The 26,674-nt window shown below is 40.2% G+C and overlaps 1 protein-coding gene and 2 long non-coding RNA genes across 6 annotated transcripts in view; 2 read left to right on the forward strand and 1 right to left on the reverse strand.

Moving 5' to 3' along the window:
* adk (adenosine kinase) overlaps positions 1–26,674 on the forward strand; it is a 135,924-nt gene that overhangs the window by 46,092 nt on the left and 63,158 nt on the right. For all 4 annotated transcript variants that reach the window (XM_020711872.1, XM_011488215.3, XM_020711873.1 and 1 more), the window contains exons 5-6: positions 12,237–12,409; positions 15,730–15,838. In XM_020711872.1, coding sequence (XP_020567531.1) covers positions 12,237–12,409; positions 15,730–15,838 — 282 coding nt within the window. The remainder of the gene's footprint in view (positions 1–12,236; positions 12,410–15,729; positions 15,839–26,674) is intronic.
* LOC111946376 lies at positions 6,813–7,992 on the forward strand. Its single transcript, XR_002872058.1, has 3 exons — positions 6,813–6,865; positions 7,496–7,575; positions 7,654–7,992. It is a non-coding gene; the product is annotated as an uncharacterized LOC111946376 (long non-coding RNA).
* Positions 7,995–9,072, reverse strand: LOC111946377. Its single transcript, XR_002872059.1, has 2 exons — positions 9,019–9,072; positions 7,995–8,271 (listed from the first exon to the last, which is right to left on the reverse strand). It is a non-coding gene; the product is annotated as an uncharacterized LOC111946377 (long non-coding RNA).

The raw sequence follows: 26,674 nt of genomic DNA on the forward strand, positions 1-26,674 counted from the left end.
GTCTGCTTCTCTGTTGCTGCGATAGGGGAGTTTGGTTTTGACTGACTGAAACAACACCTCCTTGTTTATTCTGTAAATAATTCACTCCTTGCTTGGAACACACTCACAAAAAAATCAAGGTTGTGTGCTTAACAAAGTAGCAGAGGAACCCAAGAAAAATAAAATCAGGTGTTTCCTTTTGAGATAAAAACCTAGCACCTGGAGACGGCGACACATCTTGATTCCTATGCAGCGCGAAGATGCTGCAGTGAGATGTGTTATGTGCTGTGGGGAGGGGTGCGCAAAGGTATTTTTTTTTTTTGTGAGCACACTGAACTCGCCCTTTGATAGCCTTTTGAAGAAGGTCCAGATACTGATGTGGATATTCCTATCGTATGAAACATCATAACCTACGGTGTGTGTGGCCGTGGCATTAGTTTGATGTTTATCCTTGTGGGATTAGCTACCCTTTCCATGCTTTTTTATTTTATTTTATTTTTTGAGACACACAGTGGACACATGAGCTGCCTTGGTTGCTCTTGTCTGGTTGCCTAACGTTTCTCTCCCATGTGAGATGCTCTTAGTTTTTCCTACACCTGTAGCACAGAGGTACCTTCTGTAGGTGCAAAGAAGAGGAAAAGTATCAAAACATTCCTCAAAAGAAATCCCTGGAAAGGAGATAAAATGGGCTTTAAGTCGAAAGTTGCAAATGAGAAGCTGAAACATTATATATTTTAAATCATTTTTTGGTCTTTATCACCTGTCACAACTCATTTAAAGACCCTCTTTGATGAAAATTGTTTTTTTTTGTATTTCTAATATGTTTTTGTGACCTTTTCCTGATGATAGAGTAGATATATACGGAAAATTAAGCTAAAAAAATTATGTTTCGGATTTTTCTGTCTTTATTCAAGTCATTGGGAATCGGGTGTAGACAAAAAGTGTCATTTAGTGTCAAAGAGATCCTTTTTGTAGTGTAGAAAATAAGCTGGGTGGACTTCAAGCTCCCTGCTACGAGCTGTCAGCATCGGTGAGGGGAAGGGGGGTGGGGTTGCTCCAAGCTTATGGTCCCACCCACAACTCACAGATGGATTTCTAATAGACTCCTGCGTCTCTGCAGAAACTATGTTTTTTTTTTATTACATTTTAGCTCAAATCTGCATTATCATCATTAAAAGGAAGGCTTTTATAAAAAAAAGCAAAAAATGACCGGAGTGGGTCTTAAACCTCAAGCAAAACAGTACTCATCTAGCTGTCACCTCCTGATAAGAAATCCTCTTAAAATATTGTGATTCATTTCATTCATCCTTTTATTATAAGCTTTAAGATGACACAGATGCAGTCAAACATGAAAATCAGCTTTTTTATTCCCTTTTTATCAGTTATGTAATGTTTTAGCCTCTGGTGCATTTGCTTTGCAGAGCTAATGTAAATTGATTAGCACTTATACATTGTTAAAATGGAGAATATCTAATCAGGAAGCTCCTCCTGAAGCACAGTTTTGACAAGGGAAATATTACAGCAGTAAGAAAAGTGTCCTGGCTTTGATTTTTTTAATTCAAATAGAAGTAGGCTGTTGTAGTTTATTACATGGAGGAAACAAATACGGAACCAAAATCAGACTTAGTGCCTGTTTTCATTTTCCATTCAGATATCATTCTGAAGGTAGCAGCTTTACCTGAGGTTCCAAGACTTTACATTTTGCTCTCTAACGATTGGTAATGTTCTACCCCAAAAGCTGGGAGACCTCAACAGCCCTCCGATGACATCACAAAGCTGAAACTTTTACGTCCTCCAAAAACATATTTATCCATGTTGTTGTAAAGTTGTAGGAACACGTCACAGGTCGTGCACGCTGATGTTGGCAAACGTTTTCAATTTACACCAATGGCGTCCAATCAGGATCGGCTTAAGTAAATGAAAAACCAGATTGTACACATTGTAAACTTGAATAAAAAAGAAAAAAAAAAGAAAAATAAGATTGTAAATAAGAAAGAATTTGAAAAGAAAAATATAAACCTATCCATTACCAAATGAATGTTTTGTTTTGTATTTTCAACTTTTTTTTTTGTTTCTGTCCTTCCTCTCTATTAGTCCTCAATTTACAGTTTCAATTCAGTCTGTTGCTTTTTTTGCAATAACTTTACATGGTCGTGGGGCTTTGAGCCCATTGGCTACTGGGAGATGATTGACATCGGGTGGCAGGTTATGATGACATCAGTTTTGCTTCAAAACAACATCCCTCCCCTGATGCACCAAACTGTGAAAGGGCGTTTTCATTACTGATGACCACATAAAAAAACAAGTTAAAAAAACAGAACATTTTAAAAAAAGTTTCAAACTCAAAGGTACACATTGTATAGTTGAACAAAATATTAAAAATTTTGAAAAAAGTAAAATTGAAACTTGAATTAGAAAGGACTCTAAATCTTAACTAAAAAAAGGAAAAATTATGCTGATCCTGATTTGACCCCATTTACAAGTTTGAAGGAATTCTGTTTGAGTGGAGAGAAATGAGCCATAAAAAACACAATGTCAGCATATAACACAATATTAATGCATTACTATGAAATTCCTTACTGAAGCTTAACATTTTTAATGCAGATTAAAATGATCTTTAATAGGAGCACCTTCAAAAACTTGACAATGAGGGCCTTCTCTACAGAAGCTTATTGTTTAAAACTGGACCGTCAGGGATATTTATTGCTTAAATTGTTTGTTTTGAGGTGTTATTTAGCATGAAAATCCTGATAAAATGGTGTATTTCAAAGCTCTTTCACATCTGATGTTTCAGTGTTAAATTCAGACAATATGAAAGGAGCCAGTGTCCAAATGCTTGCACAGATTGCATCAGAAGACCATCAGTCAGCTGCATGTTGTCTTCCAGCCAGAGCCTGGAGCCACATGACAACTGTGAAACATCAATTACAAAAGCAGACTTGAGTACTGATACACGAGCCTTCCCACCATGCTGGTGTGTCAGCAAGGGACTTTGCAGGCACTAAACAGAGGACGAGAGGACCTGCATATTTGAAGCTGCGATTGGGCCCGTTTCCCATGGTGCTGCAAGCTGCGATGCCTTTCTGAGTGTTGCTTTCAGAGACAAGAATCTGGGTGACTGATCTGAACGGAGAGAGCGCTTTGACCCAATAATTCATCTCATGATTGTGTTGATCATTTGCTGCTCTGCCACCCTCCGTGCGTTTAGCTGCATCACCAAAGCGCAGCGCTGATGTTTTCAATGCCTTGCCAAAGAGCTTGCAGTGTTGGACCAGAAATGCAGCTTTTAGACGGCAAAGGTCCCCAAGCCGTTTATCACCTCTCAGAGCAAGAGGGGGAAACATGAATACAAGCACCAACAGCGACAACAACATATGCAACTCTGATGCAAGCGCTGCCCGAGCACCCCAACATGACTAACTGTGCATGAAATTGAGCTGATTGGAGTTATTGACCAGAAGGTTGGAACCCCCGAGAGTACAGGCAGGGAGCGAGGGAGTTCCTCACCTGATTGAGTGAAAAATCCTCCGTCGGTTGCTTTGATGCTAGACACTTTACGGGAAAGAGTGATTTAATGGAAGCTGCCAGACCTCATCAATGTCAGTGTTCGTGCAGAGGGCCCTCTACTCCACCAATGCTTTATATAAAAGCACTTGCGATGACAGGCCCTGATGGACAGATGTTTGCTGGTTGTTTTAACCGCTCAGTCAAAGGAAACACCGGTTTGAGCCTGAAAGTTGGCCAGCAGACCGGCCCGACACCCTTTTTTTTAATTTTCGACCTCCGAAAATAGCCCTATTGAATTTTAGCTTAGGTTGATAAGCCTATAATTAATGTGACCATCATTAGGCACGGCCGTGGTCCTCGTAAGAGGAGCCAGCTGGTGAAGTCAAGCTGGAGGAATGGAGACTTTAAGGGCGATGTGAGCCGAGCCAGAGGCTGGAAAGGAGCGGGTGCCAACCAGATTCCCTGTGATGCGAAGAAGGCGGCACTTTGTTTTCAAGCTGTGGTATAACGCACAGGGTCCTCAATCAAGTTCACAGGAAAAAAAAAAAAAGCCTGGTGTGCTGCATCTTCAGTAGATCTGGATTGCATTGGAATTGCATCATTAATACGGTAGAAATGATTCCCGGCAACTGCAGGAGAATGCATTGACCCCTGAGGGAGACCAGGAGCAAGACAATGTTTTTACAGGGGGAATATCGAACTGGAGGTCCCATTACCACTTTATCAATATACAGCAGCCAGTTAAGGAGGCAGATGGGAAGAGGGGATAAGCAGGAATGTAAATGTAATGGTTTTTAGTACTTATGGCAGTCTGAGCACTCTGGTCCCAAACATTCAGCTGCCTCATTTCATCTGGCTATGTAATTGCCCTCCTGGAAGCCGCCACGCGAAGCGGCTGCCTTGCTAGTGAAGAGTGGCAGCTGTTGGATGTTGAGTAGCAGGCTTGGGTCAGGCCCCAAGTGGGCTCCTTGTAACAATGAGATGTCATAATTAATAGCTATCTGGGGGCCTGGGGGCCACTTTTGGGTTGGCACATAGAGAGTTAGAAGCATTTGGATGAACTGGAAGCAACACCATAAATCTTTAACTCCTCAACATCTTTAACAGATTTTTTTTTAAGGATTCATTTGACTAATTTGTGTCAGCTTTTCCTTGGGTAACAAGCACCTGGAGATATGTTGCTGTGATGCACCAGGGGAAATTATTAATCATTCTGGACCTGCCTTCCCCCTTGTTAAGCTAAATATACACGAGCTGCCGTGCAAGAAACAAGCTGAGAGCACCTTCAGTAAAAATCTGTCCCTCCAGCTTCCCTCTTTATTCCCATCCTCCTCTCCTTCTCTTTAACACGCCGCCTGGGGGCAAATCTCACTCTGTCTCATCTGCTTCTTAATTTCACTAGAGCAGCCTTCAGTAATGAAGCGCCTTGATGTACATTTGCCAATTTCTGCCTCTGCCACTGCGATATAATTGGGATGTGACTAAGCATGAATACCCGGCACAAGGTTGGTTGACCTCTCAGCGACCCTGCGAACAGCGCTTTTGTCATAATGGAGGTATTATCTCACATAATCTGGGAATAGAGAGGGATTGTCTGCAGGGTGCTGTGGGTATAAATGAATTGATGCAACTCCCCTCTCTGGTGTGTCACAGAGGAGGGAGAAGAAGTGTGAGATTCTTTCTTTTTCATGCCCCTAATAAAGACATTTTTCTTATTTATTGCTGCTTTGTGTTTATTGAACCGTAAGAGCAGCTTCTGGAGAAAGCAGAGAAGGTTTTTTATTTCATTTTTTGGTTGTTTTTATTTACGATTGTCGATGCTATAGAATATTTCTCTGTATGTGTGCGAGTCGGCCGTTTTTTCCTGCGTGGGTGCATTGTGTTAGTGTGTATGTGGGTCTGTTAATGACCCTGTAAAATGACAAGCTGAGCTGGCAGCGAGAGCACAGCTACTTCTTAGAGAGAAAGAAAAGAGAGGAGGATATAGGAGAGTTCAGATGGAAATGCTGGCTAGCAGGGGGGTGTCTGTGAGGTTGGTGCTTGCTGTGATTCACCATGCTGTCATCAGAGAGGGACTGAGGCCCCTGAGTGGCCCTCTCTATTCCCACCTGAGAGGCCTGCAAATGGAAGGGCTGCACTGTCATTATTTACAGCCCACAGCTCCTAACCTTGGATTCAGAGCTCATTGCTGCAAAGGCAAAATCAGATTGGACTTGACGTGTACCCAAGCAAGCGACCTTGATAAGTGTGAGGTGCCTGCAGCAAGAGGTTAGGGAAGACGAGCTGGGATTTGCGCATATGTGTGTGTTCACGTGTTTTGTGTACTTTCGACCAGGTGAGGGGTTGGAGGCACGCTTCAGTGACTGAATCATGACTCAAGATGACACGTGGACAGGCTGTTCACCGACCAAGCTATGGCACGGGCATATGCGCTCTTTTCACAGGCATTGTGAATAATGGAAAAAAACATCACAACTCAGTAATTACAATCACAACTTTTTTCAACCACTCTTATTAAAAAATTCAAGAAAACTGGCAAAGTAATGAAGATAGAGCAACTGGAAAAGCAACTGGGAGCAACTGGAAAAGACTTTAAGAGGTTAAACCAAATGATTGATGAATTCATATTAATATGTATTCAGTCAGATAGTAATATTTACAAAATGAAATGTAAATTCCACAGTTAAAATTGCTTACACAGCTCCTTTGACTGTAGACTTGATGAGAACTGGACCAGGTGCGTGTGATGTCATCCATAGCAAACGGCTTACCTTAGGCTTCATGTCAGTGAGCTGTGATTGGTCCGAATAGGTCTGAGTCATCGTTGCTATCTCAACTCCTCTTGCCAATCAGGAGTGGGCACCAGCCTGAAGCATTGATACGAGGCAGGATGGATCCATGTTTTTACGTTATTGACACCAAATTCTTTGTTTTGTTTTGGTGAGGTTGTGTGAATTGTAGCGTATGGTGTCAAAATAGAGCCTAAAGTATTGCGCATCAAAACAGTAAAACCGCGCATCAAAACCCCAAATCTGCGAATCAAAATGCATAAATTGAGAACCAAAACCCACAATTTGCAACCAAAAGCCTTTCCCCAAAGCACAATCCTAATTCTCAGCTGCCGATTTGTTTTCTCGCCATTCTGAAATCCTGTTTTTGAGTTGCAGTTTTATTTTGAAACTGTCTTTTTGAGTTGCGCTTTTATTTTTTGAGTTGCGCTTTTATTTTTTGCGGTTTTGATTCTAAAACCTGTCGACACGTAAAAACAGCGACATGTCAGTCAAGGGGAGGGGAGGCGGGACATCCCTGATATCCAGAAGCTCATTGGCTACCGAATAAGACCGAGTCTTACGTCAACAGACCAGTTTAGAATGTGCCGGTAAGTTTCTCATGTTTTTCATATCTTTTACTATATTAAAAGATCAAAATTGTACTTTATTTAACCAGAGGGCGCCAGCACATTCAGATGAGGAGCTCCACCAGTAGCTGCTAGTGAAAAAAGATGTTAGAAAGTTAGATGTTGCATGAAAAACTACCACCATTGTTCTCCTGTGTTAGCATGCTAGCTAGCTCAATGCTAGCGGGGTATCCAGCTCTTCTCATGACTTTTGTGGATTAAACAAAGAACATTTTTTACCACAGTGTCAGGATCGGTCATGTAAACCTGGGAATAATTGTCCGTGAATTGTCACTAGGGTTAATCAAATATGTTATAACCTATAAGGTTTCTCAATATTTTTCAGGGTTTACAGACAGAGGGAATTATTGAACAGAGAAACAATATTGCTGTGCCATATTATTCAAAATGTATGCGTCTGCACTATGCAGACTGGCAGAAGTCCGGTATTCGAGTGAACCAGAGCAGAGTAAATTGTAGCAGACCAGCAAAAACGTGTTTTATTCCACTTAAAATTATTCCAGTATTAGACATCAATAGAATTATTAGTATATTTAATTGGGTGGTGGTTTTAAAATTGACTATTGCTGAATGTTTGTTGTTTTCTATAAGGGCCGTTGTTATGCATACCATAACAAAAAAGGCAGGAATACTGAGGCAGCTACGACGTGGATGTCTACATCTTCTTTAAGGTAATGAAAAAAAATGTAATCTTAATTTTTCTCTTCTTTTTTTGGTTAATTAACTTTGCTGTTTTTGTTTCTTTCCAGATGCAGGCCCCAAAGACGTCCCAGTGTGATGCAAAGGCTGTCCAGCAGGCTCACAGACATCTCCTGTCAACTGAAAGAGAAGCCTTTAAAATAGTTGTCCATTTCGACCACACTGTCTGCTTCCCATTTCTTAGTGCCTGTACGAAAACAGTGACTTTTCCACCTCAAGTCTTTTAAGGAGTTTTAAAAACAGTTATTTTAATTTCTCTGAATTGTGGTTCAGAATTTCACAGAATCTAATGCACTTGACTCTGTGTTTCAAAGATCTTTGCAAAACCATCAGTCTTTTGTACAAAACACATTCAATGGTCAAACATTAAAAAATGAAGCTTTACAAAATACCAGTGGTGATTATTAGCCATTTATTTTCTTAAGGGGGGCAGTATTTTGTAAGGCAGATGAGATCTGTTCACATTGTTAGTTTTTGTTACATCCTGCTGTGATGACATGCATAGATCAGTACATAAATGTTAATGTCTTGGCCATGGTTTTCTGATGTCCCACAAGGGTTGAACAGGTCTGAGAGGAGAGAGGACAAGCCACAGAGGGAACAACAACTCCAACAGTTTCCTGCTCTGCCTGGTTTAAGTTAGTCTGTCGTCCAATGTCCACAGCATCCTGCACACAAAGAAAAATGTATTTAAGACAGTTAAAATGAGTGTGTGTGTGTATATATTTATATATATATACACACACACACACACACACCTTAATTGCTACTCAGTAGCTGCATATTGTGAAAGGTAACTTCCTGTGTTAACCTGCAATCTTTAAGGTTGAGAAGATTATTTTGGAATACAGTTCAGAATCAGAAAAACTTTATTGATCCCACCTGTGGGAAATTTGCTCTGGTACTTCAAATAAAAATTGTGTTTCTTTTATTTATTTATTTTAAATAGGGATTAACTTGATCCCAAACTAGGAAAGGTGTCACTTTCTTGCAGCAATATGTTGCTTTGTTGTTCAATCCATCTGTGTAATCCCTAAGGAAATATTGAAAAACCTTATATATACATGAATGTACTTCTTAAAAAACTATTTGATTAACCATAGTGACAATCCACGGGCAATTATTCCCAGGTTGACATGACCGATCCTGACACTGTGGTAAAAAATGTACTTTGTTTAATCCACAAAAGTCATGAGAAGAGCTGGATACCCCGCTAGCATTGAGCTAGCTAGCATGCTAACACAGGAGAACAATGGTGGTAGTTTTTCATGCAACATCTAACTTTCTAACATCTTTTTTCACTAGCAGCTACTGGTGGAGCTCCTCATCTGAATGTGCTGGCGCCCTCTGGTTAAATAAAGTACAATTTTGATCTTTTAATATAGTAAAAGATATGAAAAACATGAGAAACTTACCGGCACATTCTAAACTGGTCTGTTGACGTAAGACTCGGTCTTATTCGGTAGCCAATGAGCTTCTGGATATCAGGGATGTCCCGCCTCCCCTCCCCTTGACTGACATGTCGCTGTTTTTACGTGTCGACAGGTTTTAGAATCAAAACCGCAAAAAATAAAAGCGCAACTCAAAAAATAAAAGCGCAACTCAAAAAGACAGTTTCAAAATAAAACTGCAACTCAAAAACAGGATTTCAGAATGGCGAGAAAACAAATCGGCAGCTGAGAAATAGGATTGTGCTTTGGGGAAAGGCCTTTGGTTGCAAATTGTGGGTTTTGGTTCTCAATTTATGCATTTTGATTCGCAGATTTGGGGTTTTGATGCGCGGTTTTACTGTTTTGATGCGCAATACTTTAGGCTCTATTTTGACACCATATTGTGTGAATTGTAGCGTCAGTTTCATGTTCTTAGCTGAGAGGAGTGACCGGTGTGGCCTTCTACTTCTTCTCCCTCAAGGTTGGACGTGTTGTGTGTTTAGAGATGTTCTTCTGCAGACCTTGGTTGTAACCAGTAGTATCAGCTGGAACTAGCATGGCCATTCTTCTCTGACCTCAAACATCAACAAGGCGTCTCTGCCAACAGAACTGTCCGTCACTGGATTTTTTTTTTTTTGGACCATTCTCTGCAAACCTTGATAGTTGTGTGTGAAAATCCCAAATGATTTGAACTGCAGCAGATCGGTCGTCTTCACCATGTCTACATGCCTTAATACATTGAGTTGCTGCCACGTGATTGGCTGATTAGAAATTTGCATTAACAAGCAGTTGAACAAGTGTGCCTAATAAAGTGGCCAGTGAGAGATTGTGTGTATACACAAAATACGCATTTCCTTTTTGAAAAAATGGCTGTTTTTTTGTTTTGTTTTCTCCCAATGTACATCTCATAAGCCAGGGTCCTTGATGGCTCGAGGTGGTTTAGTGAAAGTAGCAGAGTTCTCCTGCACATCTGTGAATGCGTCATTAATACTGGGTGACATATACAGGTTTTGGAGTAACATATGCTGCCATTAAGAGAACACAGTTATTTTCTTGAAAGACCTTGTTTCTTTTAGTGAGGTAATAATGCCCAAGCCACTTTTTGTACATGTTCTAAAAGCATGGCGGTAAACTAAAACGACCTCTGTTTTGAATTATTATTTTTTTCTTTTTCAGTCTAGGTTCATTGACAGTATTTTATTTGAAAAGATTTTTGTTTGTGGCATTTATTTAATATATGATGGCTCATGTAAAAACTTGGCAACATATAAAAGACTTTAAATGTTTGCAGAATATAAAGAATAATAATGATAAAAGTAAAGAATACAGAGAAAGCAGGACTTTTGCACCAGTTTTACAGAACACAAGTAAAGAAAATCACATACAGGTGAATGCTCTCATCATTTGCATAAATCTAATCTTGCTGTCACAATCATATTAGAGCTTACTTTATTTCATTTTCTTTGATTATTGATAGTTGAAGCTGTTATACTCCCCATTTATTGTTATACAACTGTAGTCGTTTTACACTAGAGTGCTGTTATGTTCCATTACGCTTTATATTACTTTTGTCATGGATACGACAGACACAATAATAGTCCCTGTGCAAATAGTAGATACATCATTGAGTCACTTTAATGAAATCATATCTACAGTTTAAAATGATGCATTGGATGTAGTTCTGTCACTGAACAAGACCATAAAAAATTCTCATCTCTCTTTAACCCCGTAAAGCCTACTACATAAAAAAAATTCAAATTCTTGATGAAATCTGCGAGACGTTTTTGCTCACAAGATGCCAAAAAATATAATGATATGAGTGTTCAGGAAAAAAAAGCACCTTTTCTACGTGCTGTCTCAAATTTGATCCACACATTTGTTTCAATACAGGAAGTACTGCAGTCAATTAAGAAAATGAATAACGTTAGATGAGTTATTTTCACCATAAAGTTTTCAAAATTAGCAAAACCTTTTGCCGCCATCAGTATCTTTCAGATTTAATGGAAGCAACCATTTTGAAATGAGCAGTAAAAGCCCTTCTACTGCCCCTAGTGTAATGATGATGCACTATCGTGCAGAAAACATGGACCAAGTTATATACAATGGGTTTTTTCTAGAAAAGTTTTGATTACGTATTGAGATTGGCGTCTCAGAGTGGTGTGTATCTAATTTGATGCAAGGTGTGTAAATTTGGTAATGGAACATGTTTTTAGGGGACAAAAGGGATAGTAATAGTATCATGATGTTTTAGTTTTAATTGAATTTTCTGTACAGATCTATATTCCAAAACTAAAAAATCATAATCTACTTGCAAACATGCTAATTTCTGGCCGTTTTTTTCTTTGTTTAGCTAAGTTTTTACATTTATTTACATTAAAATTCACCCTAGTGATTACTTACTGTTTAAACAGTTTAAACAGTTAGTCTCTTCTACAATAGATCAACTTTTTTTCTGTTTGAGCTAGTTACCAGGAGACTAGACTTGAAGGTGGATTGTGGGGTGGTGAAAAATAACAGGAGGCAGCATCTCAGCACGAGTGATGAAAATGCAGTTTTTTACTCCACTAGATGCTATTTGCTTGTGTGAAATGATTAATTTCACACGTATACAGGTCATCCCAAAAAGCAGCAACATCTCATTCACAGGGGGCCCCCTGTCAGCAACAAAACTGGAGGCTGCAATAAAACCAGCAAACACCAGCACGTACTGAACGTCAATAAATCTTTGGAGGTTAAGCCTCACCGCTGTAGAATTCGTGCAGCCAACCCCCCCCCCCCAGCACCAGCACCCCTTCTTCAGGTAAAAGTCACTGGGTACATCAAGTTTGCACAGACTATAAAACGACCAACGAGCAATTTGGGGAGTGTCCTGTGGTCGCTGGCACATACCCGCACAGAGACCGTGTTTGCATAAGAAGGATGAAGCCTTGAATTATGGGGTTTGTGTAAATAAGGAGATGAGACTGTTTTAGCACACAGGGAAAAAGGAGGAGTGCTTGGATGAGAATAGTCCCTCTGTGTACAGTGGAATTGGTTGTTTATGACAGCCTGCAGCCCTCATATATCACATGCAGTATGTTTGCTGTGAAGCTACAGTTTGTATGCCATCTGCCTTAGCCGAACTTGACCCTTCAAACAGACTTATATTTGTAAACTGAGTTCTCTATAACAGTTTTTTATTTTTTTATTTTCCCTTTTCCTAGTGGATGATCCAGAAACCACATAAGGTGGCAACTTTTTTCGGATGCATTGGAACGGATCGCTTTGGCGAGATCCTGAAGAAGAAAGCCGAAGAGGCCCACGTGGACGCCCGCTACTATGAGCAAAACGAGGAGCCCACTGGTACCTGTGCGGCTTGTATCACTGGAAACAATAGGTTGGCAACTTTTTAGACACCCTTGACCAGTAAAAGCATCATTCACCTCAGGTTTGACAAATATCCTCTGGGCAGGATATCATAACTGGGAATCACAGTCAAGCTCACACATCAAAGGAGGAAAAGAAAAACGACTTGAGCTTATTTTTTCAGTACTTAGTCTCTGCCACCCCAATGGGTTCTCATCCATCTATGCTCTGACAGTTGCAATGTGTAAGGGATGTCTGTGCTGTCCCACTTCTCACTTGTCAGCCTTCTTGGTTGTAAATGGGGCTTTCACGTCTCTGGCGGATCTCGTGCTAGCATCATTACCATCACAGCTAAAGCAGCAGAGGTCACACGCAAACACTAAGGGGCTGCAGTTCGTGATTGGCCAGCTGTCAATCAATAACCTTCTCTAAATAGCACCCCCCCGTCCCCCTTTGCAGCTCTTTATCTGCTGCCCCTGTAGTTGTCAGTCAGTCATGGCGGGCCCCGGCTGCCCTGGGAGTTAGCCCTGCTGAATGCTCTTTGTGGACTTGTTTGATGTGGGCTCTGACACCTTAAAAGGTCAGGTGCCGTGCTCAGGGAGACGAGTTCTGTAATATTTCTTACAGGTGTTTAACAGACAGCTCAAGAGGCCAGAGGAAAGGTCGTCGTCGGGGCCAACAGTGGCTTTGAAGGACTGGGAACCAACATGTCACAGCCCTCAGGCTTTGATTAGTGCAGGTCTTCAAAGGGAAAAGAAAAATCGGCTTCCCCCTCTTTCTCACATCTAACAACTTGAGTTTCAGTCTGTGAGGACAATATATGTTGAGTAATCACATTCTAGTTTTCAAATGTGCAATTAGGAGCTGAATCATTGAATCCCTGCAGAATAGTCGGGTTGGTGTGATTGGAGCTTAATAATTTTCATCTCCTTTAGAACAAAAGCTCAATAATATGTGTTTTTATGTCATATTTGACTGATACTAGCACAGGTGATCATAAATTGAAGCTCTGCCAATATATTTTTAGCATATTTTAAACACAAATCCATATAATTTGGATCATTTGTATTTTGAAAGTTGCAAAGTAATCTCTGACAAAAAAAACTTAAAATTTTACTTAAAGGTATTCATGTTTTATTTTTATTTGTCACTTTTAGAGATAAGAAGATGGTCTGTCAAAAAATGTTCTTAAAGCATTACAATTTATTCAAAAAATAACAAAAAAGGCTTTCAAAAATTCCAATATTGTGTTTTTTAGCTGCTATAAGTACCACTCCCATTTAGTAATCATACGTTTACAGATTAAATGTATAAATTCAGTTAAGTGGAAAAACAAAAACAAAAGGGAGAGAAATGTCTGCGTTTTTACATTTAATAATAACATGAAATGAACTACCGGTAATACATTTTTAACTAATACAATGAATGCTAAACTATCCAGAAGTATGCTAAACTATCCAGAAGTATTTCTGTCTTAAATAAAGCTAAACTGGTTCTGGACCACAAATCACTCCACATGTTATACTGTACATTAGTTTTACCATATTTTTTTTATTGTGTAGAGGTTTGGGGGAACAACTATAAAACAACGTTACATTCACTTTCAATACTTCAGAAGAGAGCAATACGAATCATACACAAAGTCAGTTACCTTGAGCACACAAATAAATTATTCATAGAATCAAATTTACTCAAATTTTACGATCTAGTAGAGTATTGTACCGCTCAAATAATATTCAAGGCCAAAAACAACTTATTACCCACAAATATCCAAAGGTTATTTATTACAAAAGAGGAAAAATACAATTTTAGGGAAAAAGATACATTTGTCATACATAAAGCACGTACAAATAAAAAGAGATTCTGTGTTTCAATTTGTGGAGTGAAGTTGTGGAACAGAACCAGTAAATGCTTGAAACAATGTCCAAACATAAAAGAATTTAAATATAGATACAGGAAAATGATCATGGATAAATATGTGCAAATACAAAAAAATACAGAATGTCAGCATTTATAAATCTGCATACTTTGACAATACGTTTTGTTATTCATTTGTATGTTGTTTGGAAATGAAAATTACATGTATATATGTACATATACACTTGGGTAGGGCACTGGACTCTGATGGTGGGAAAGTAAGGGCTTAGGGTAAAGGGGGGTGAGAGTTTATAAGATTTTTCTTCTTCTCACTCCCTTTTGGACTGGTGTTTATATCATTTTGTTTTGTTTTGTTTTGTATAATTTACTTGTCTTTTTCTTGTTTTTGTAAGTTTTGTCTCGTTCTTGTCTTATTCTGTTATTTTACATTTGTTTCACTAGTCCAAAATAAAAAAGACTACTACGACTACTACTAACATTTTTAAAACTAGTTCCATTACCAAACTGGACTTTTATCTAGTAGATTTGAAAGTTTGTCAGCTGTTGGAAGACATTTAGAAGGGGAACCTCTACAACTGTGTCCTACCCTCAGATCTGTTTGCTCCCCTGATCGTGTTCTAGGTGCTCCTGTCTGCGGGACTCCCTCAGTGATGACACTCATTTTGCCTGTCATGTTTGTTCCGACCTTTGAGTCGATTACTGCAGCTCAGGTCAAGCGCCGTCCCAATCCTCCTGTCACATAGCAGCCTTCATCATCTCACTCTGATCAACTTAGCACACTGTTACTCTTCTCTCTGACACCAACAGCATTTTTTTTTTTTTTTGCCATGTAAGGACAGACTTCTTCCTACTCCCTCCTGTCATGTGGCCGAATCCCCCTCACCTCCCTCTCTTTAAGTAGCTGTGATGGTTGCAGTCATTTTGATGTTCAAGACCCCCTCCGAACATCTTTGATCTATTTTAAAAGCATTCCCAGTGCTCTTTTAAATATAATAATTCAGTTTATAGCCTAAATAAACCAAAAAAAAATTCTAGGATATAGCATTTGCCGAGCAGCAGTAGTACATTAAAAATTTGCCTATGAGTTGTGGGCAGGACCATTGGCAACCCCGGCCCCTCTTCCTCTTCCCCTTCGTTACTTAAAGCCCAGAATGGGAAGCTTGTGGCCCGCCCAGCATATTTTCTATGTCGCAAATACACTACTTTTTACAACTTCTCCAAGTAATAAGCTAACTTCTAGATGTTTCCTTTTTTAACATCTATTTGTAGTATTTTGAGAGTTACTTTTCTAAAGGAAATAAATCTAGATTTCACCTGAGTTCAGACACTGAAGAGGAAACTGTTATCATCCTTTTATATCTTCAAGGAACAAAGAAAATTCTGGGGCTTCTGGGCGTTTTTTTTTCTTTTTTAAGGACAAAATTAAGATGGATGACAAGCGAGGCAGAAGATTTATGGGGTCTGTCTCCACAGGTCCCTTGTTGCTAACCTGGCAGCGGCAAACTGCTACAAAAAGGAAAAACACCTGGACTTGGACAGCAACTGGGAGCTGGTGGAGAAAGCCAAAGTCTATTATATTGCAGTAAGTGAGACCTTCTACATTCAAAATGATTGTTCCCCAACTATTGCCAACAGAGGACAAAATGTTAAGAGGCTTTATTCAGGAAATGCCTCAGCACGCCTTCTGCATTGTCAATATAACCATTCATCCTTTGTTGAGTGAAATGAGCTATGTTACCTATTGACACAATACAGCTCCATTTTCCCCCATTTTCTTCTTGTCTTTGTGCACGAAGCTGCAGCACAGTGTGAAATTGCTCTACATGTAATGCATTCATTCATTTCTTTTAACATGGGGACAAACCAACAGGTGCTGCCAAAGTGTGAAAATTGATTATGCAAGTTCATTCGGCTTTAACCCTCCTACACAGTCTTCCCCTTACAGACAAAACACAGCGCACAGATTGAGCAGGACAAATGTAGTTTATAGACGTTCACACACATACACACAAGCGGCCCTGCTGAGGTAATGTCTTCACATGCAGCTTCTAGAGTAGGATGGCCCGCCTCGGTCGTGTTTCACTGTTTGGGATTATATTTAATTCCAGCAGATTACCATTTTCCCTCTCATCTCAGGCACAAATGATAGCCCTGAAATCACACTACATTCCAAATCTTTAAACAGTTCATTATCAACATAAATCAGCATTACAGCCCAGCCATCAACACACTCCCTGGCACATTGTCCCAAGTGAAATTCCCCGTGTGCTCTCCCCCACGTTACCCACAAGCCCTCTAAACAGGAGTTAAAGATGATGATGTAGTGCAATAATGATGGCGTTTCCATAATTAGCCACCCAGTTGGAGAAATAAAGACCAACACGAAAATTAAGTAAGGAAAAACAACAACAAAAATACAAAGAGTTGCTGTCGGTGCTTGCGCTACAGAGCAGATTTGTCGGCGTATGTGTGGTCTCATTTTTAGCCTCTGCTTCGCATTAGCAAACACGGCACATCCTCTGCAAATTGGCAGTTGGGTTTTGCCCACATCCGACCGTCTTGTGCACAGGGAAAAGCTTCCGTGGGATTTGAGGGGGGATAGAAGGGCCACAAATGGGTGTTTGTCAGTGCCTGGAATCTAAAAAACACGGCGTTCTGTGTTCCTCCAGGGCCTCTTTGTCAAAACAGAGGGATCACTCGCTTTATTAGACTTCTAAGGTACTCGTCTAGATACAGCGCCACGGCAATTCCCATGTTGTACTGCATGACGAGTCTAGACTGGAGCCTCCTCTTTCCATTAACCTCGTCAAGAGCAGTTAGAAGTATTTAACTGCTTTAAATTCATATTGTAGATTTCTCCCCTTTCACCGCACTGAGCAGTTCTGTATATTTACATGCTTTGTTGATCTCCATCCCACTAATACCAGGTGGTTTTTGTGGTCATGTTCTGCAAATTAAGTCACCGCAAAGTCCACATGTGTGTGTTAGCATGTTATTTTCCCCATACATGTGTTGATGTTTGTCAGAGCATGTGAGTTCAAGGGGCTGATTGATGATCCCTGGCAGAGGCTCTCAAGGTGGCCGCTGCGATGCGGCAGGATTGGATGAAAACGGCATTATTGGAGAGCTCTTGCAGCCCGCCTGGCTCATCCGGCAGCGGTGGCAGCAGCAGGGCTGGTGGCAGACGCAGAGCGGGGAGGCAGCACTGCCGTTTTTTCACAAAGAGAGAGGGTTTTGAACTCCTGCCAAATGTTTGGTGGCAGGCTGTTGCTAGGAAATCTGAGTCCTTAGGCAAATCATCGCACAAAGATCAACAACAAAAGGCGAGGGGGGGGAAAGAAGGAATGGCTAAATCCATTTCAGGCACGTCTCTTTTTCCTGCTGAATGCCATCGCCGCCGCCGTGTGTACAGTTAGTTCTTACCCTGGAAATTGTAAACATCAGAAACGGAGGGTGATGTGTTGTGAGGAGGGAAGATGAGTGACTCTAATTGGTGGGGGTGATGTGTGCACGCTGGCCCAGTTAGCCTCTTTCTCCTCCTCCTCCCCTGCACCTCCTTTCTTTTGCTTCCACTTTCCTTCCATCCCATCCCCCCTTGGCCTTCTATGGACACCCCTCCCTCCTCCTCTTCCTCCCGCTTCTCCTCTCCGTTTGCTGTCTTCTTTGCTTCTCTCCTGCTCTCAGACACACATACGTTGCTGTTTAACACACACAGCGTGCACATACACATTCTGCAGCATACCACTGGCTTGTTGTTGGGTTTTTTTATACCACTGAGCGCTTTGCCCTGTAATTTGATCTGCACTGCTTGATGCATCTTCCATGATGCCACTTTGAATTAACCTATATCTCTACTTGGCCCCTGCTAATAAAATGACCTCTACTCAAATAAGCCATTTACATTCAAGGAGAAAGAAAAAGCACATCTCATGGTCAGTGTAACTAAGAGGCATGGAGTCGAGGGGAGAGGAACAAGACAATTGACTGTGAAAAGTCCTGTTAATGACTGGGCACAGATGGTCAGAAATAACCCAAGGATAGACGGAGGAGACGCTCGCCCCTGCCAGCCCGCCTGCTACACAGAACTCGCCCAATGCGACACAAGCTGCAAAACCGTTAGGTCACAAATCGGATCACAGCTGTTAGCTTGCAACCCTACGATAGGCTGGAAGAGGTTGGGTGTGCCTGAAGGGGAAACTAGCTAGTGCACCTTTTTGTTAAAAACCCACTCAGATGAAAATCATGTTTTTGGTGTTTTGAACATGTTCTTGTTGCATTTTTATAATGATGGAGAACATATTTAAAGAAGTACCGAGTATTTCCTTATTCAAATCGTGAATCAGGAGCAACTGATTCAGGAGCTTTATCCAACTGCAGAAAAATGCAGTTGGATAAAACTGTAGCAGTGACGCAGGGGCCATAATTGGCAGGCCACAAGCTCCCTGCTCCGCTCCTTTCCGATGCTTCATTTTGCAGACAAATAGTTCCATGTACGCCTTCGTTTTTGTCCTCCAAGCTGACATCTAGATCAAAACGTTATGGCTGGATAGTTCTGATGATGCTGTCCAGTTTTGTTGCACCGCTGATGTTAAGTTGGAGGTGTGAGGGACTGTAAGCTAGCGGGAGAGAGTGTAAACAAAGAGATGATGGGAAATAAGAGTAGGCTCACTTCATGCCAACGGTCCCATCCACAACTCTGGGGGTTCTGTGACACTAAAAACGGTATAATACTAAATAAAAGACCAATGGTAATGCTTTTAAAGTAGATCAAAAGATAAATGGAGTGGGACCTGAAGCAGCACAGCCAGTTGAACACTCACTGTTAACACTGGCGGACTTTATATAACATTAATTGGCAGTTCCATTCTTCCCGTCACTGCAGGGGAAAACTAAGTTCAACTTCAGCCACTGTGGCATAATATGCAAGTGGAAAAAAAAAAAAAGAAAAGGCAGGAAGAGAAAAAAAAATGCAGTACTGGCACTGCAAGGAGAACGTCAGCCTGCTTACTCCCAAGAGTGACACACACATTGTTACTCCACCCCACAGCCAAAAAAGCAAAGGAAAAATCATTTCAACACATCTTACTGACACCTCATCAGCCAGCTGAAGGCCTGATTAGCACAGAGGTGAACTGCAGCAGCGACTGTCCAACTCGGGACTTTGTCCTGATGCTGACCTTGAGACTCTTCCCGCTGTCCTTCTGCTCTCTGTCTCCCCACTGCTCTTTATCTCCAACATTCATCCCGTCTTCCCCCTGCCTTTTCTGCCCCAGCCCTTCTCTGTTTTCCACCTTTTCCAAAACACTGCACCACTTTTGCTCTGCCCCTGTCCTTCCGAACAGTCGTGAAGGGATCATGCAGTGAAATGCAGGCATGGGAGAGAAAACAGGAGGGAGGATGGAGAGGTGGGGGGGTGGTGGTGGGGGGGGTACTGGCAGGCTCCCCTTTTGTCTGCAGGCGATCAGTTACAGTCTTGGTTGCCGATGAAATTTAATCCCCACCACATTTACATGCCAAGTTTGACTTCTGGCAAGCCTTATCAAATAGATTTGTAAATCATTTCATTTTTATTAGAATCCCATCTCAAGGGATTGCCTTTTTTTCTCTCGACTCTGTGTGTTTTTGGTATGTGTACAATCTGGGCCCACTGGTGTTAAGATTTGAAAGCCAGCCCCCCCCCCCCCCCTTTTTCTTTTTTTACTTTCGGGGGTGGGGGGACAAAGAGCAATGGGTGCCAAGTCCCGTCTCTCACCGGCCAAGCCAGCGTGTCAGCATGCCTCTCATCTCTGGAGGTCATGTCACAGGACGGACAACTGCTCTGATGCGTCCCAGTGTCTTTAGCAGAGTACAACTTAAAGTGCGCCTAATCAAACGTTTCATAACTGCCTGCAAATGTCTCATGATTTTGAATTCATAATTGATTAATTACAAGTCGACCACATCTCATCATATTCTCTGGCTGTTTCATATTTTTCTCCTGCTGGCTTGGACCAATTATAGGATTTTAATCTTGAGGCAATCAAGTGATAAGGGTGAAGCAGTTAGTGTTTGCTCTCACTATATAATCCTCTTGGATGTTAAACATGCATCCGGGAGCTGCATTTTGTCAGAAGCCTATGTGTGGAAGTGCACCTGCCTAATTGAGTGGTAATAAACTGTCAGGAGAGAGTGTGTGTGGTGATTGGCTCTTGGCAGGGTGTCCTTTGCTGGTGGGATGTATGGGTTGGCCCAGCCCTGCTGGAGCATCAGCCACCTCCACACCCTACAGGCTTGAGCGGGTGGAGTGTGGTAAATTAGGGTGGAAAGGCCAACGATGCTCGCTGCAGACACATGCTGTGGCTTTCACTCAGCTGCAGTATTTATTAAGGCAATAACATTTCCTTAAAAAAAAAAAAAAGGTTTTTGACAAAAATTTGAAATCAATAATTAGATTTCTCCTCCAAGTTCTTAATTATCATCAGGTCCTCCATCATCAGAAAAATGACACAAGAACATGTTAAAAACACAATTTTCCTTGTAGAAGTCTTTTTTAATTGTTATTTAGTTCTGCAGAATAATTATTTTTCAGTTTTTTATAATGATGGTTTGGAGTTCATGAAAGAGCAAAGTCTCAAAAGATTGAAAACAAAAGATTTTGCTTTTCTATTGTAGAAATGGATTAAAGAATTAAATAGACAAGGGAATATACTGTATGTATATATATATGGATATCTCTCTCTCTCTCTCTCTATATATATATATAGATAGATAGATAGATAGATAGATAGATAGATAGATAGATAGATAGATAGATAGATATAATAATGCTTTCTTTTCATTTTTGCTGGTGTATGAGATCACAAAGAATGTCATGATAGAGCTACATCAACACTTCAGGGGAAGGTCTCTGGGAACTGCAGAAGAAAGCCTCAGCGAACCCTCTAACACGACGGCGATCAGGAACGGTCAACGAGATTAGGCCGGAAATAGTAATCACTGAAAAATATCAACACTTTCAGAGTCCGTCTAGATCTAAGCCCGTGAAGAAATGGAAGACCTTGAGGTTTACGAAAAAGAAACTTCAAAGAAAAAAGAGGTTTGCTAGAAAAGATCTGTCCAAAAACCCACCTTAGAGATCATCCAAGCAGATATGGGGGTTAAAATGGACACACTTAACCATGCAAGCCCTGAGTTTATTTGAAATCTCCAAATGTCGTAACTTTTAACTTGTTGTGTTAAATAAAAATAAGAAATAAAAGCACAGTATTGTCTGTTTTTGGTTGACTCAAAGAATAAATCGTTAATAGTCATTGTTCTAAACGAATGGCTTATTAGTGTGTGTTTTTTTGTTTTGTTTTGTGCTTATTGCTATCTTGGCTGGATATAAATTTACCACACATTAATCTTTGTAAAAATGGCTGAATAGGCAATTTTAAAATATCTGTCTGTAAACACAAGATTTCCTGTAAAACTAAGAAAGTTGCATTTTTAATCAGAACTGATGGGGACTGTCAACTATGGGTGGCACATCCCTAGTGGTTAATAGAGGAACTGCACCCTGTTCACGTTATTTTTATTTTATTTTTTAATATTTGTATTTGTCCTCTCCAGCAGCAGAAAAAACAGGTAAGACCTGTTTTTTTTTGTTTTTGACTGATGTAACTGTTCCATCTGTTGGTCAGATAGCTTCAGATACATGTGGTGTGTATTTATATACAGCGTTCCCTTGTTTATCGTAAAAGGGCGTCGTTCTAAGAATAACCCACGATATCTTAAAATCCGCAAAGCAGGATTTTAGGTGTTTTACGGCTGTAAAATTCCTCACTACACACTTTATTGACTTTTCTCAGACAGACATGAACATTTTCACGTTTCTCTCAAAGTTCAAACCTTCATAGAAAAACAAATCCTGCATAATAGAATGAAAGCAAAGATCTGATTTCGATCAAAGATTTATGTAAATTTGGAGAGCTGCACATATTCTGTACAGGAGGCATGGCTGAGGAGATTGATTGACAAGGTCTACAGCCAATCAGGACGCAGAACACATTGTGCTGTAGAAAAAAAAAGCAAACATGCAAAATTGCACTGAAAAGATAGCAAAAACCACAATAGAGCGAGGGACTAAATCCCTTTTGTATTTAATGCTAAACTTGCATTTCTTCTGTTATTTAATTTCTATTAGGTTTCAATCCGGAAGTTTAAGAGCTGCTTTATTTGTAACAACAATCCAATGGTACATTTGAAGAATTGCTTTATTTAAATTAAATCAAAAAGTGACGGTTTAATTTATAAGCCGTGATTTTGAATAATGGAGAATTGTTTTTTTCATGGAAATTATACTTGAATCCATCCATCCTAAATTTTTAAAATGTTTTTTAAAGAAAAATACATCATTAAGTTGGACAATGGAATAATAATGTATTATATGGAAGGTCAGAGTAAATAATACATACATTGTTTGTTTTTTAAATATATAATTTAAAGGCAGCACAGAGCTGATTGCTCCATTATTTCTCCATTATTTGTCTTTTCTTCCTTTTTTCATAAAGTGGTTCCTCATTAAACTGAATGGCAACTATCCCGGTTTAGCTTTTTTTCCGCTTTTCGCTGTAATTTACTTATTTTTATTAAAGTTCTGTGCAGAAATGCTCAAGATTGGCAAAACGGAGCCAGGTTTATTTTAGTTTTTTTCCAATTAATAATTGGAACATTTTTGGAACCCTGGCAGACTTCCAGCCTGTAGCCTGTGTTGCTTTAGAGTCTCTTCTTCTACACCCACATTACCTTGTAAAAGCAGCCTTTCTTATGCAGCAGGGAAAACACCGTGTCCTTTCACCCCAGATTACTGTGTGCATCTGCTCCACCAGCAACAACTCTGTTTTCTGCTGGATGAAATAGTTTGAACTTAATGATATTTCTGCTCGCCGTCACCTTGTCCCTGCACTCCCCCTGCTTCAAAGCCGCTGGCAAATGTGTTCCTTTTTATTCATGAGACCAAGTTGTAAAACACTGATCCATGTTTCAGTGCTCGGCTGGGATGTGGAAGCTAATTATGTGAGTTTCACAGCTTAATTGAATAGCCTGAGTAATTATTTGTCAAGTAATGCTGAGCAGAAAATAAATAGCCACTTTGCGACTAAGAATTGTGCCTGATAGCCATGTGTTGATACTCTCACCAGGGACAGTAAAAACCTGCTCTACTGGCTAAGTGTCTGATTAAGATTCACATGATGGAACTGCACATGCTTTATGATTGCTTCTCTCCTGGGCAAAGATGGTGACTAAAGTTAAGTGTCAGACAGTGTTACATTATCTCACTGGTACATAAAGGCCTCACTTAATAAAATCTACTTGAATATTGTCCCTAAGGACCATACAGAGACCCCGGTGTAGCAGTGGTCAATTTACCATATTTTTTAATGTTTTATTTCTTTGTTATTACTAAAGGTCTATTAGAAGTGTTTAATTATTTTATTTAATGCTAATTTGGCTTTTATCCCCCTTTGTGTTTAGCCACTTTTTCAAAAACACTTTTGTCAATGTGTTCAATTCTCTACTCAAAAATTCAAGATTGATTAAATTATTCTTTATGGAAAAATCCTTGGAACGATCACATATGACAAACTCAAAAGTTTTCTTCTGAAAGTGAACATTATTCCTGTTCCACTTTTAAACATTTTTAATTTTATGTATATAAATAAAAATAATGTTTTTATTTAATATTTGAATTAAAACCTCTCCATGGTGTACCCTGCCTTCGCCCAACAGCCAGGTTAGGCTCTGGCAGCCCCGTATAAGTATACAGCGGGTCAAAGAACTGAATGGATGGAATTCAGATTTTTGAACCTTTTAGTTTCTTTTTCACTCTGCTCCAAATTCCCAACACTTATGAATCATGTTGGTCTATTGTCAGACAAAATCTCTGTGGAGATACAGTCTTGTAAGATGCTTTAATTGAATTTACTGCCTCAGTTGAATCTTACACTCGATGATTTGCCCTTTTAATTAAAAACCTAGTTTACTGTGTTTAGCATTTCTCACCCGGAAAAAACAGAAGGTGTCACTTCAAAAACAGTCCCACTAGAAATATAAGTGAAAAATTCTTAAAATTTGAAAACTTTTCTTTAAGTAAGCAAAAAAAAAATCTGCCAATGGAGTAAGAAAATTGTCTCACCATGTTTTCCGAAACTAAGATTGCTATTAGAAAAACTTTTACATGATAATTTTTTGACGTTATTCAACTGTATTTATATGTAACCTGCACAAAAAGTGAAATAAATGTTGGCCACACGTAATATGTGCAGCCAAGATGCGCATTGCTGCATTGCCCGCACAAATTCAGATTCCATGGGACACTCCTCTGGGTGTAAATCCAGATCTACTAGTATCTACTAATGCTACTACCAATTAACACAACTTTGTATTGGAGAAATTGGAGTTTGAGACCCAAAGTAATGGATATCATAAAAACTAACTACATACTTGGCAAAGAAAACTTAAATGACATTAAAAAACCAGAATAATTTTAGCGTAGATTTAAATTTAACAGCCCGACTAAAGTAAAAATTGAAATTTTCTGTAATCCAAACTCAAGATTTGCCTAGAATCTGTCAGGGTTTCACTGCAAAAACCAAATCTTATAAAACTAAAAAGACCCTTTTTTTCCCAAGAAAGATCCTCTTTTTTTCTGTCTTTCAAGAAAAATCATCTGATCAAGAAAGTTTTTCTATAGCAATAGTATTTTAGATTGAGAAAAAATGTCCTATAGTGGCTAGAATGTTTTCCTTAAAAGATTATTTACTTATTTTAAGAAAATCTGGCAATGGGGTATGAATTTTGGGCTTATTTCATAGAGTCCTATTAATAACAGATGTAGTTTGCACCAGTCTTTCAAGGAACTATTTTTTTGGTTGTTCCTGTCCTAACAGTTGCTCAGTTCATAGAAAATGAACCGAATTATAGAAAAAGCATTTTAAAATAAAAGGTAAGTGGCATTTATATGTATGTGTCATGATCTCACAAGACTTGGCAGACCCAAATGTTGGAACCCGGAAGAAAAGTCAGAGAGGCGTCAGGTAAATAGAAATGATTTAATTCACAGTCAGTGATTATGATGGCCAAGAGAATTATGAGGAACTGGAATCTTGACTCGGAGGCGAGGTGTGCTGGAGGGTTCGGCGGCAGTAACCGGATGACTTGGGTTGAACAGGATGCAAGGTTTGGACGAGGAGCATGGACAGACGACAGCGACCAGAGGAGCACTCGTGGTGATCTTTCCTGTAGATGAGTCGTAAGAATAAGATTTAGCGAGAGGTAAGCAGGCATGAACGACAACATAAGGCAACCAGACTATGCACCGTAGAGGAACAACGAACTGGCGTTGAATGCTGGAACTGGATCTCCTTAAAAGGCTGCAAGCTGATGAGGTGAGTGGAACCAGCTGGTCGCGTCAGGAACAGAGCAGAGAGGCGAGGGGGAGGAGAGCTGACAGAGGCACTACGACAGTACCCCCCCCTCAACGACTGCCACCTTGCGGTCCGGATGGGCACGGTAGAAGTCTTTGATGAGGGTATGGAGGGGGAGGAGAGCTGAAAGAGGCACCATGACAGTATGTCTTGTATTTTAGGGTAATACAAACAAGCAGTTTTGTTTTCAGAAAACAAAATCCCCTAAAATCAAGCTCTCGAGTTTCAAAAGGCTCAAATCAGCAAGAGAGATTGCTTTCTTTTTGTAAACAATCAATTAATGGCGTTTGTGGCACCGGCTCACTTTGAATTGTGTCTGGGTTTCATTTGCCATGCCTGGGGTGAAAGCAAGCAGCGGGAAAGCCTTTATGTTTCATACATGGTGCCACTCAGACATGGGGTACTACTCTGACCTTATCTATTGTTTCTCAAGAGTGTGTTGTAAGCAGCTTTTGGAGGCTTTATAGAGACTTAGCCGACAGCGTTGCCGTTGCTCTGGTGGAACATTTGGACCTCTGGCAAGTGTCAGAATTTCAGCTGCACATTAAATCTCAGTTCTTTCCCCCTTTTTCCCTGTAAATCTCTTTTTGTTTCCTGTTTTTTTCCTTCCTTATGTTTAAAAAAGACATGTTTCATGAGCTCTTTTGCTTCCTTATAGATATTCTTATTTTTTTGTCTGTTTTTTTGTGCCTTTGGTTTGGCCAACTCCTGCTGGAGCAGAGTGGAAATGCGGTCATAGCAGCTGAACATCACCCCAGATGCAAAGAGCCCCCCAGACGCTCTGTCATAGGGATGCCAGAGACCCCTTGATTAGGATGTCTGTTGTAATTGGCCAGCTTGAACATCATGCTCAGTGAGCCTCGTTGTCTAATGCTTCTGCTGGCCAATAGGGCCCCTCCCTGCAATCACTAACAGGGCAGCTCGCTCCAGCTTCAAGAAGAGGCCAGAGAGAGAGCAGCCAAAGTGCTAAA

This window comes from Oryzias latipes, chromosome 19 (genome assembly GCF_002234675.1).
Source record: "Oryzias latipes chromosome 19, ASM223467v1".
Taxonomy (NCBI): domain Eukaryota; kingdom Metazoa; phylum Chordata; class Actinopteri; order Beloniformes; family Adrianichthyidae; genus Oryzias; species Oryzias latipes.